This window comes from Dendropsophus ebraccatus, chromosome 11 (assembly GCF_027789765.1).
Source record: "Dendropsophus ebraccatus isolate aDenEbr1 chromosome 11, aDenEbr1.pat, whole genome shotgun sequence".
Taxonomy (NCBI): Eukaryota; Metazoa; Chordata; class Amphibia; order Anura; family Hylidae; genus Dendropsophus; species Dendropsophus ebraccatus.
Window position 1 is genome coordinate 39,673,012 of NC_091464.1, and position 12,755 is coordinate 39,685,766.

Sequence of the window (12,755 nt, forward strand, 5' to 3'; positions counted from 1 at the left end):
CATCTTTTACACTCACTTTAATATCATTTCTGACATACAGACATACTCCTCCTCCCCTTCTGCCCACCCGGTCCCTTCTGAACAACGTAAATCCCTGAATATTGACAGCCCAGTCATGTGAGGAGTCCAGCCATGTCTCAGTCACACCAACCACATCAATGGACTCCTCCAGAACCAAGGCCTCCAGCTCCCCCATCTTGCTGGCTAGACTTCTGGCATTAGTTACCATACACTTTATATTACCATTGAGTTTAACCGCTTCATTATAAGAAATGGGAATTATTACTGTGCTGTGGCCACAATCATCCTCACTGTTCATCCGCAACATATGGATCTCCCTATGCACTGTTTTTATCCTCCCCCCACAGGACCCTTCTCCTCCCTCCTCATTGTTCTGTCCCCTCTCTAACCTATCCACCACTATATTACACACTACATTGTCCTCCCTCCACATCCCTAGTTTAAAAACCCCTCCACCCCTTCTAGGATTCTCTAGTAAAAATGCCTGCTTGTTCAGGGAGCAGAAGAAGGCTAAAGCCACCGTCCTACCCCTTTCCGAGACATGTGCGGAAGGGTCTAAGTCCCAATCCACACATGCAGCTGTATTTCGCCCGTAAGTCTGGCCCATCCATGCCTCAGAAGGGATACTTCTGAGACTAGGAATGAAAGATGGTAAGTGCTGGTGAGCAGAAGGCATCAGCTGTCTTTTGCTACCCAGATAACCCCTTTAAGCTTATATACAAAATGCAGTTTACATTTCCTGTGTTTGTTGGAGAAGCTTCCAATATATGTGCTGAACGTTCAGTATGTCATAGAGAAATTTCAAATGTTTTGATCGGTTGAGTTGTGTTCAGACACCCACTGACCTCTACAACTAGCAGGGAGAAGCTTCTCTCTCTGTCTCTCCCCTTACCGCATAAGACGGGCTCTATAGATGTATAGAATCTGTCTCCTGCAAGTCCAGAAGTTCTTATACCTACTCATTCCAGTGATTGGTGGGGATCCCAGCACCCAAATCCTGACCAATTGAAACTTTAAATATGCCTTTTTGATTTGTCAAAAATAGTGTTGAGCAAGCTTGCCTAATTGTTTGGGTTTGGCAGCATTCCCCAAACCTGAACACTATGCATTTGACTCGGCCAGTGTTAGTAAAGATCATCCCGGCCGGTACTGCAGTACCCCCAGATGATCTTCATTTCTGTTGAATTTGGATTCGGGAGCACCCGTGTGCGCCCACATCCTAATTCAAAATTGCATACAATGGAGAGTGTGGTCGAAGTCTCACTTTCCATTGTGTGAACTGACATGTCTGTGCAGCCGCTATTCAATGAATAGTGGCCGCACAGCACTGACATGTCAGTTTTTTATGCAGCTGGTGGAATCCCGGCCGGAGCGTATACAATTTGTATACTCTCTGGACGAGATTCCATTCATTCAAATTGCAACAACGTCCATGACTTATTCAAAACATATGTTGTGTGAACATGACCATAGACTGTATCCATGCTTTGCTTGTAGCACTACGGTGGCAACCAAATTTCTACAGCCGCCAGGAGTCAAATGCCGAGCATTCGGGTTTGGGGAATGTTGCCTAACCTTAACCGCTTATCAAGTTCTCTCAACACTAGTCAAAAGTTTTTTTTTTAAATGAAAGTGAAAGAGCTTGATGTGGAAAGGGCCTCATGGGGCTGTTATTTCTTTACATGGGTGAGGATAACTTTTTTCCTTAATGCAATAATAATTCATAATGAACGCCAAGCACCCCCTCTAGTATCACATTTTGGCATAAAGCATTCATTATGAAATGTATGGTATAGTAGTTGATATCCAGAGAGTGAACTTTTTTTAACAAAGTAATCCCATGTATGAACATTGATTTATTAGATGTTTGTGTACAATCTGTTACCTTTTTTTTACATAAATAAAGAGGTCTCTCATCTTCCTACACAAGCCCATGCAGCTGACTGAATGTATTTTACATCTCTGAGTTCCTGAAATCAGAAAATGTTAGAATACAGTGATTATTTTTCTGTTCATTTTGTACTCTACATGAATATTGATGTTTTATAGACCTTCTACTTGCACAGGAAACACGTGGCCTTTTATGAGAGTTTAAACTGAATTATTCCTGTATGTGGAAACCTGCTCCGGGGTACTGTTTGTATAATCGGAAACAATATAGTCTTTAATAAGAGACGTGTTTCTTTTCTGCATGGATATGGACTTGAACATGATGATAGTATCTGTTTTTGTATTTACCCAGAAAAAAAAAATGTTTCTTGAAACGTTTGTGTTCATGTACAGTAATATGCATTACATTCTATTGTTTTATTGGACCGAGAAGAAACAATATAAAAGGAAACTGATAAGAAAAGACTCAATATGTGCATATTTATTATACGACAATGATACTGTGACTGCCTTTATGATACCTAGTGTAACAAGTGGTACATTTTATCTGCATTTGAAATCGACTCACTATCTGTCATCAGTACAATGGGAAGGGAATCTAATTATACTGGGGATGCCTATGGGTCTTTATAATATATTAGTAGGCCAGTGCAAACATTTCATGGCTGATCATTGCTACCACTAAGCTCTGCCACCAGAAACAGATGGGATCAAAGCAGGTCCATTGGTGAGTAGAAGGTTCGCAACAATCAGCCAGTAGTATAGATGGAAAGATCCAAAAGAAATTATATCACCACCATCTTTTCCAATGGCTTCTTGGTTACTGGTAGGGATGGTCCGAACCTGGTTCGGTTTGGGTTCGTACGAACTCGAACAATCGGAAATGATACCCGTTGTCTGCCCGCTTCGTGGAGAGGGTGGATACAGCGGGAGGACCGCCTGGAAAACTGGGATACAGCCATAGCCATAGGCTGTATCCCAGTTCTCCAGGCGGTCCTCCCGCTGTATCCACCTGCTGCACAGAGCGAGCAGACAGCGGGAATCTGATGCCGAGCGTTTGGGTTCATAAGAACCCGAACCTTGGCAGATTCGGACCATCCCTAGTTACTGGAAATGTTTTTATGGGCAAAATACTGTGACTTCAAGCTTGCTCTTAGCTGAGCTCTTGCCTAAGAAAGGGTGACTCCACAGTTTTAACCTTAAAATGACCCTATAATCCTACAAAACACTATTGTCCTAAGCCCTATCACATAAAGACAAATAAGTGAAAACCAAAGATAAATAATTCACATTCAGAGGTGACCAAGTTTCTCATTGGATTAATGCACGCATGGTGCATTACTGGTAGCCACTGGAAATTGGACACAAATGGAGAGTGCATTAGTCCATATTCACAATAGCATATGAAATGGCAATATACAGTCCAACAGAATGGTCCCCAAAAGAACTAACTCTGCTCTTAGCTTTCTGTGCTCAATGCTAAAGGAACCCATCTGTCTCATGCACATGGTGAGCTGACTTTTCTTGAATTTTTCCCACTCTTAACTTACCTGTAATTGTTGCCATGTCAGCCAGTTCTGCCCATTCTTTGTACTCTAGCATGTAACAAATACCGGCTACAAATACCATAGAAGCAGAAGATTTCTCGTGTTATACCAGAATAGGACATGCTGAAAGACTCAAATATGACCTCATCATACGAAGCACCACAAGGGGCCCTGTACAGCTGCACCATTTACCATTGTATTACAGAAAACCTGGTGCGAGTATGTAACGTACACACATCCAGACACACATACACATGCAATACACGAGAGATGCAAATGTAAATGCATTTCTTTATTAATATCAGTTGTCTTTGTTTTATCATTTGTCATGATCCTAAGAGTAACCGGAATGAGAAATTTTTGCTTTATTGTGTCTTTTCCGAGCTTGATGTACGCCTCAGTATCCCCATCATGTAATAATACACTCAAGGTTGCAGCTGCTTTTCCCACATCATTTCTATTATGAATTAGGGAGTATATTTTTTATTTGAAAGCATTTTGAAAGTTATATGTAATGCATTTATATGGATGTGAAAAGTAGGGTTGTATTACAGCATCATCCATGAATACTGAAATGGGTTGTGAGTAAAGGTAAGTAAGGTATTAAGTATACAATGTAGGGAACGATTTATCAAACTGGTGTAAAGTGAAACTGGCTCAGTTGCCCGTAGCAACCAATCAGATTTCACCTTTCATTCCTCACTGACTCTTTGAAAAATGAAAGGTGGAATCTGATTGGTTGCTAGGGGCAACTGAGCCAGTTCTATTTCACACTAGTTTAATAAATCCCCCTTTATGTCTCCAAAAATATCTAGCTTGATTTTGCAGTGAAATTGGAATAGGCTTGAAATAGTGCTAGGTAATGGATTGTGACATCACGGAAATGGAGAATAGGCATACCATAGCTCCCGTTCATCCTGGACAAAGACAAGTGTGCACTACCCCCAGTCACAGGATGGTAAAAACTGCTGAATAGCTTACAAGTCTCGATCCAGAGTCCCGTCTCCTCCCTTCCGATTCAGGCCAAATCTGTGTATAGATTTGCTCATCTCTAAATGATATAATGTATAGGTAATGGTACATTTTTACCCCCAGACAACAAAAGTTCAAAAAGAAAAAAACTATTTTGTGGAATACAAGAAAGGGATTGTTGTTCATGAACAAAAATAAGACTTACCCCGGAAATAAGCCCTAGCCTTTTTTCCACTGTCTTATTTTCATAGAAACACTGCAGTTGATCCCTATTCAGATAATCACCATTAACTTTACACAGTAATTCAGGAGAATCGATTATAGATGGCTTTCTCCAGTAATCCAGTGAAGGGCCCTTTAATCCCTTAAAGCACCATAACAAACTTGAGCAGACAGCTGCAGCACAAAGCTATCTTTACTGTGAGCTATTTAATGGGTACTTTGCAGACTCAAAAACTTTTTTTTTTTTGCTAATACATTGCTTTTTTAAAATAAATTTTTATAAAATGTTTCAGTTATAGAATACTGTACATTTATACAAAAAAGAGAAATAACAAAGTCTGTTATTTCCCACTCTGAGGGTATGTGCACACTGAGAAATTCGGATCAACCTGGATTTGTGTTGGCAACTGCAGGGCTGTCTAAGCCTTGCAGTTCCCAATTCCCTGCTCTGATCGAGCACTGCTGTACTGTGCTATATAGTACAGATCCTGTTCCCACCACCCCACCCTTTTGTAATGTATATTATTATATACCTTACCCAGGGGGAGGCTGCTTGGCACAATGGTGATCAGAGCAGGGGATCGGGAACTGCAGAGCTTAGACAGCCCTGCAGCTCTTGCCTTAAATGTTGCCCCTTACTGCTGTCACTCAACATTGTGTGGAGGATTTAATAAAAGTCATCCTCTGTGATGAATCACCAATCTGTATAAGATAACTATCTGAAGACAACAATTGTCTTTCCAGATCAATTTATGGTCCTGGGGAAGACAAGGGACCAGGGGTGATGTCAATCATTACTTAGGCAGTCAATACACAGGTGGACTCAGAAATTTGCACACTACTGTATGTCATTTTATTAATAGGAAATTGGTTTGATGATGATGAAGTCAATTTTTTTTTCAGGGGGTTTATGCATCTTGCTACATTGTAAGGCTATGTTCACAAGCTACACAGAAAACGTCCGTTCCCCTGTGAACAGCCATTGTTTAAAGCTACCAACAGACAGAATTAATGATCAGGATCATTAATTCCGTCCGTAGGTAGCATTAAACAGCGTCCATTCGCGGTGGAACGACTGTTGTTTATGTATTGTGTGAATATATCCTAAAGATGTTAGCCTGTCTTCAGAAAAAGGCATATAAAGTCACTGACATGGACAGCAAACGGTCCTCATTGGAGTGTGAGTAAAATGCATGGTGAAAAAAAAAGACAAAACTCTATTCTGCAAAGGTAATCTGTCACCTGCTTTCAAGAAAACTGGAACCAGCTTGATGAACAATATTGTTTATTACTAGTGAAGTCCATTCCAGTCATAAAAGCCTAAGGAGGAGCACCAAAAAATGGGATTCTTTTTTGTTGTTGATTCCATCTTTTTTTCCCTTTACTTGATATTAAAGGGGTTACCCAGCAAAAATATTTTCCTTTTAAATAAACTGGTTTTATTGTTATATAGGTTTGTAATTTACGTCTACTTAAAAATGTCAAGTCTTCCCATACTTATCAGCTGCAGTATGTCCTGCAGGAAATATTGTTTTCTTTTCAGTTTGACACAGTGCTCTCTGCTGCCACCTCTGTCCATGTCAGGAACTGTCCAGAGCAGTAGCAAATCCCCATAGAAAACCTCTCCTGCTCTGGACAGTTCCTGTCTCGGCCAGAGGTGGCAGCAAAGAGCACTGTGTCAGACTAAAAAGAATACACCACTTCCTGCAGGACATAAAGCAGCGGATAAGTACTAGAAGATGTGAGATTTATGTGTATAAGTAAATTACAAATCTGTATAACTTTCTGACTGAATTGATTTGAAGGAAAAATATTTTCACTGGATAACCCCTTTAAAAATATATGTTATTGGTTAAAAGCCAGAAAGCAGAATATTCAGCTATTATAGACATGGTTTTGTATTCTATCTATGATTTATGTATTTGCTACAAAGTTTAAAAAAAAGGTTGAGTGAACATCATCGTTCCTTTTCATTCTGGTGAGTGACTTGCCCATGGCTGTGTACGGCGGTCCCGAGAACACTCTTAGGGCCCTATTCCACCGGACGATTATTGTTCAAATTATCGTTAAATCGTTTGAATCTAAACGATAATCGTTCGGTTGAAATGCAGTTAACGATTAACGACCGAACGAGAAATCGTTGATCGCTTTATAAGACCTGGACCTATTTTTATCGTTGCTCGTTCGCAAAACGTTCGCATTGAATAAGACATCGTTCGGTCGTTTGCAGTAGATACGAATGCAATAGCAAATAAATAGCGAAGAGAAAACGATCGCAAATATGAACATAAGTAACGATTATCGTTCCATGGAAATGAGTGAATGTTTTCAGGTCTTTCGCAATAGTGGTCGTTTGAGATTGTTAATCGTTAACGATTATGCGATGGAATAGGGCCCTTAGCCTCATTACAATCATGTATTTGACAAATACTTTAGTATTGGTGTATGAGATAAATTAGGAGCGCACTTTGTGAAGTGTCTCAACGCACTTCATTACATCTGATCATTCAGTTACTGAAATATCATGTAATCAAACAGCTGGCATAACTGAAGTGAAGGAGCAAAGGCTAATGTTTAAGATGATGTGAAGAAGCATATTTGGCACAATGATGTGATGGGAATCAGCAACATTTGCTTCTATTTTTTCAAAAGTAACATTGTCAACATATACAAGAGGAAAATCACCAGATCATGTTATTAGATGCTTGAAGGCACCAAATCGTACATTGATCCACAGGGCAACAGTCTCACCATACTTCTGCTGGGAGAGTGAAAAAGTGTTCAAACTGAGGAGATTTATCAAACATGGTGTAAAGTGAAACTGGCTCAGTTGCCCCTAGCAACCAATCAGATTCCACCTTTCATTTTCCAAAGAGTCTGTGAAGAATGAGAGGTGGAATCTGATTGGTTGCTAGTGGCAACAGAGCCAGTATCACTTTACACCATGTTTGATAAATCTCCCCCTAAGTTTCTCTTTAAGGGGGTGACAAAATCAAAATTCTCTTTGAGGCTGGGTTCACACACAGTATATTTTAGTCAGTATTGTGGTCCTCATATTGCAACCAAAACCAGGAGTGGATTAAAAACACAGAAAGGCTCTGTTCACACAATGTTGAAATTGAGTGGATGGCCGCCATGTAACAGTAAATAACTGACATTATTTCAATATAACAGCCGTTGTTCTAAAATAACAGCAAATATTTGCCATTAAATGGCGGCGATCCACTCAATTTCAACATTGTGTGAACAGAGCCTTTCTGTGTTTTAAATCCACTCCTGGTTTTGGTTGCAATATGAGGACCACAATACTAACTGAAATATACGTAGTGTGAACCCAGTTAAGATGTCATATACATGTAGGATTGTGGAGTGGTGTTATATTAGCGACTTGAATGTTTCGTAAAAGTAAGGGTACATTCACACGTGGCAGATTTGGTGCAGGAGTTTTTCCAAATACTTGATCCCATTTATCTGAAAATGTCTTGCAGAAAACCATGTACTTGGCAAAGAGACAAACATTTGAGATATTCTCAATCATCTGGCTTATAAATAGACCATATCCTGGTTTTATTCTGTTTATGGTTATGACAAATTTTTGTGTTAAAGACCCAAACTTTTTGACATAGTTGGCACAATGTTTATGTCAAGAAGACATTGCCTATAAATGCCCTTAAGCTACATTCACATTTGGCAGATTTGTTGAAATGTCTTGATCCAACCAATGGCAACTTTTTCATGTTTTTTGTATGTTCTTGCAGTATTTACATGGGTTTTCCTCTAGTATTGTTTTGTACCAATTGGTCAATATGATATTTAGATTGTGAGCCCCAATGAGAATAGGGAGTGATCAATCAATAATCTCTCTATGTAGACGGAAGATATGTCTCAGGAGTCGGCATGCCTGGCTCCCGACACTGCCGGAGCGTTCCGCTGACCTCCTGCTTTCAACCGCGTCCTGGTAACAAGCCCGGCCAGTTGCTTGGGACGCAGCGGCACTACTTTGTTGTTGCCGTGGGTAGGGCTTTACCCTTCCCAGCCAATCGAACCAGGTATAATGTGTTTTTGGTAACTGACTGGCGGCTGGCACCACCAGTCACGGATGCATAGAGGTCTGGGGCTGGAGTCTCAGCCCCAATCATGCTCTGGGGCTTGGCCTCCAGCCTCCATAAATATCCTCCCCATGTGAGCCTCCTTGTGAGAGTAACTAAGATAGCGTTTATCCTGATTGTATTCCCTGGTTTCCAGATTCTGGTTTAGGCTTCCCAACTATTCCTTTGACTTCTGATCCTGTACCGCGACAACTGACAAATACCAACTCCCGCTTGTTGACTCCAATATATTGTGTTTGTTTGTTCTGTATTGTCCCTGTGTTACACTTAAATAGGTTAGGGACCATCGCTCAGTTACCCACCTCTGCCTAGAGCAGATTGTGGTAAGCAGGCAGGGACAGGTGCCAGTGCAGGGGCCTCACCTGTCTTGTGTCCTTCTGTCCCAAACCTAACAATCAGACTATGCATGAATTGTTTGTAATCTGCAACTATAGATACACTCGGATCATTTGTAAGCAAGACTGTTTGCAGCATTGCTTTCCTTTGCTTCTAGGTGCACTAAAAGAATAAAAGAAAATTGGTTCTATGAGTGATCCATAGGAAAAATGACTAACTACCAATTAAATACATTCATAGTAACAAATCAATTACTAACAATCCAAAACATTATTTATTGGAATAGCAAGGTATAAGAATTCATACAACTAAGTAATTCAATAGCAAAACAAGGCATGGCTTATTACCATAGCATATAGTCCAGTGTGAGAGCAGAAGGCAAAACTGCAATGTTATGAGGTAGAAGCATTTACTATATTGGACACAGAATACATATTTTGTCATCTACATCTACTGTCATCCACTCCTGTTATGTTATGTTACTATGGCTATTAAAGGGGCTGCCGGGGGGGGGGGGGGGCAGAGGATTGCTGTAGCCTTTAGCTGTCTTCTACTCCCTGGACAATCCCTTTAACATAACAATATCAATACTTCTTGTTTAGGTTCAGTTCTCAGATGACAACAGACACATAAATATGAGCAAACTACGATAATAATTTATCTTTCACCTCCCTATTTTATAAACCTACAGAGAACCACACAAGTTATTATAAAGAGATGGCATTAGGTAAAAGTCTTCACTCATCACTCTTCTTGTCCAAAGGCTATATCTAGCATTGTGGCTGAGCCTTAGTCACTTAAATTGGACTGAGCCTATAGACAAGACTGGTGCTATTTTTGGAAAAAAGAGATGCCCTTTTTTTTTTTTAAATCCTGGACAACCCCTTTAAATTCTAGCATTGCATTTGCATATTCAGATACATTACCAGTTCAATCACTTAATTTGAGTACATGGTTTTGCTTGTTTTTCCTCATTCTCGTTCGAGTCCGACAGCTGGAGAACATCGCATTGTAGACCACAGAACGGAAAGGCTAGGCTGCAGATTTCTTCCCAGCAATCATTTTCAGAATCATACCCAACAATATTGTGTGTCGCCACCTCCTGAGAGTCCTGCCATTTCTTGCCTCCAAGTAGAAGAACGGTTTGCTCTACCACCACCAGACCATAACAAAAACGGTCAAAGGTCATTGGTCTCAAACGACTCCACTGATTGTTCAATGGATCATATTTCTCTATGTCGGAGAAAGGCTCATAGATTCCTAAAAATGTAAATATGGCATCATTAACAGTGGCCATCTGGTGCCCATACCTTGCAATTGTCATTGATGCCTGTTTCCTCCATTGTCCTTCCAGTTTGTTATAAGAGTATAAATCTTTACAGCTGTTTACCTGTCCATCGAACTTTCCACCAGAAATGTAGATGATGTTATTGTGCACAGCACTTGCTTGGCCATGGATTTTGAAAGGGAGCTCTTTAGACTGTGTCCACATATCTTTGCCTATATCATAGACTTCGACTGATGAATGTATAGCCACCCCATCTCCTCTTCCTCCTATGGCAAATATTTGGTTATCTACAACACAACAAGAAAACTGAGCCCTTTTCTCCAACATTGCTGAGACTTGCATCCACTGGCCAAACCTTGGGTCAAAGCGATAAACAACATTAGTAGGTGACAAGGAGCTTGAGTTGCTCTCTAAATTGTCGGGAGTTTCTCCCCCCAGCACATATAAAAAGTTACCGATTACACAGGTGCAGTGATGCTGAACTTTCATCTTCAGGTTTGTCACCATTCTCCATTTATGATTGTAGACATCAAATCCTAGAACATTTTCCACTAGTTCCCCATTGGCAGTGCCTCCTACTAGTAGAATCCATCCTTTTTGGTTTCTCAGGGTGCTAGATTTGTCTTGTAAGATGGGTTGTTTGGATGGAAATGAATGATAATTGATTGCTTTTATAATGAGACTTTTGATTGATGGCATTAAAGGAACCTCAGATTGTGTGTAGAGTTTTCGAAGGGTTTCCAATGACAGTAACCCAAAACGTACACTTTCAAAAAGCACCTTAGCATGTAGCAGCCTGGTTCTGTCATACTGTAGCCACTTCAGAAGCAAATCCAACAGACCTTGTTCAGTCACCTTTGGAATATCATCTGACTGCATTACCCTGATCGTTGACTTTGCATTTAATTCCAGCAGCTCAGTCTCTTGTACATCCTCTTGTAACAGCTCCCATAGGTGGTGAACAATGTACTTCTCTATTTCCACTAATGCTTCAAAAAGATAATACTTTAATGCAATATTGGCACAAAAGCAACAATTATCCAAGTCACAGTTATTGATTAGGTATTTGCTGCATAACGGTATAGCATCCATTACTTGCAGGTAAGTCGCTGCTTCCAACGTATCCTCCAAAGTATTCATAGAAAGAGAAAGCCATGATGTATAGATAAAATCCAATAGATTTTGCAGACCTGTCGCTGTGATAACTTTCAGATGGATGACAGAGGCTTTGGACTCCTTTGTATAGTCTTTAAACATTGCCCTGAAGTAGTCACTTGAGCAAGAAAGCAACGACTTGTGAGCCGGGAACTCATGTCCATCCACTACTAGAGACACATCACACAGGTGGCCATAAGATCGAAGCAACTGGTACTGAGTAAATACCATGCCACGATGGGACTTGCAGAAAGCCAAGAAATAGCTCATGATGCATAATGATTACATGAAATCTAAAAATATTTGCAGCAGTCACTCCTTATGCAGCACTTGGAAATCTTAGGTTTGCCTTAGCCGTGCAATATCATTGCGAGAAAGTTACAATTTGTTTTGCTCACCTTCTCCAGTGCAGGATTTGATATGCAGCAAAGTTCCTTATTTTTATGATCCAAGGATGTGACTTGCATTGTCCCAAAAACATGAATGCTCTTCTTTTTTCATCTGTTGGTTCAGACTCCTGTCCTGCTGTGTGATGGTCTGTCATCCACTTCTATGATAACACAGTCGTATAGTCCCAAGCACTTTCTATTCAGATGACCCTTTTGTCACTTCCACTGAAAGCATTTGTTTAAAGATCAAATCAACAGCCGCGGATTAGAGATGGACTTACCAAATTTAGAAGACTATAGTAAATATCCTTATTAAGCGCCGCAATAGTTTGACATGTGTATCGCCAGTCTTAGGAGAATGATATCATCATAACTCACAGCTACAGGAATAGAATGCAAACACAAGACAACATTACATAGCTGTCCCTGATCAGAGCTGCAGCTGAAGGGGGACAGACCAGTTCCTGCAACAAAAGCACAAGCTCATTTGAATACCCTGAATAATTTCATGTCACATGAATGCCAACACATCATAAAGTGATCCTGTATACATCCTTGTTGGGGACACATATAGTGTTAAATTATACAATTGTTGCAAAGGATAATATTACACTTTTTGTTATGATGTTCATGCAATACAGTGTGCACATTAAATACTTATTAATCTCCAGTGGTCATACACTGCTATGTACATAGTTCTGCACAGTTGAGCAGATATCTCTTAAGGAATCTGATTGCATGTGACATCTATATGTAGTTCATGGATGAGCAGCATAAATACAAGCAATTCTTCCCACCCTCACATAGGATCCGTTATAATAAGCAT

The 12,755-nt window shown here is 40.2% G+C and overlaps 1 protein-coding gene across 1 annotated transcript; it reads right to left on the bottom strand.

The window, feature by feature from the left end:
- Window positions 1–9,387: 9,387 nt before the first annotated feature.
- On the bottom strand, window positions 9,388–12,328 carry KLHL34 (kelch like family member 34). Its single transcript, XM_069945175.1, has one exon. The coding sequence runs from the start codon at window positions 11,808–11,810 to the stop codon at window positions 10,032–10,034; it is 1,779 nt and encodes a 592-aa protein (XP_069801276.1). The 5' UTR covers window positions 11,811–12,328; the 3' UTR covers window positions 9,388–10,031.
- Between the last annotated feature and the right edge of the window lie 427 nt (window positions 12,329–12,755).

Excerpts from the sequence above, each read along its gene's own strand:
- KLHL34 (XM_069945175.1), bottom strand. The coding sequence starts at position 11,810 with ATGAGCTATTTCTTGGCTTTCTGCAAGTCCCATCGTGGCATGGTATTT.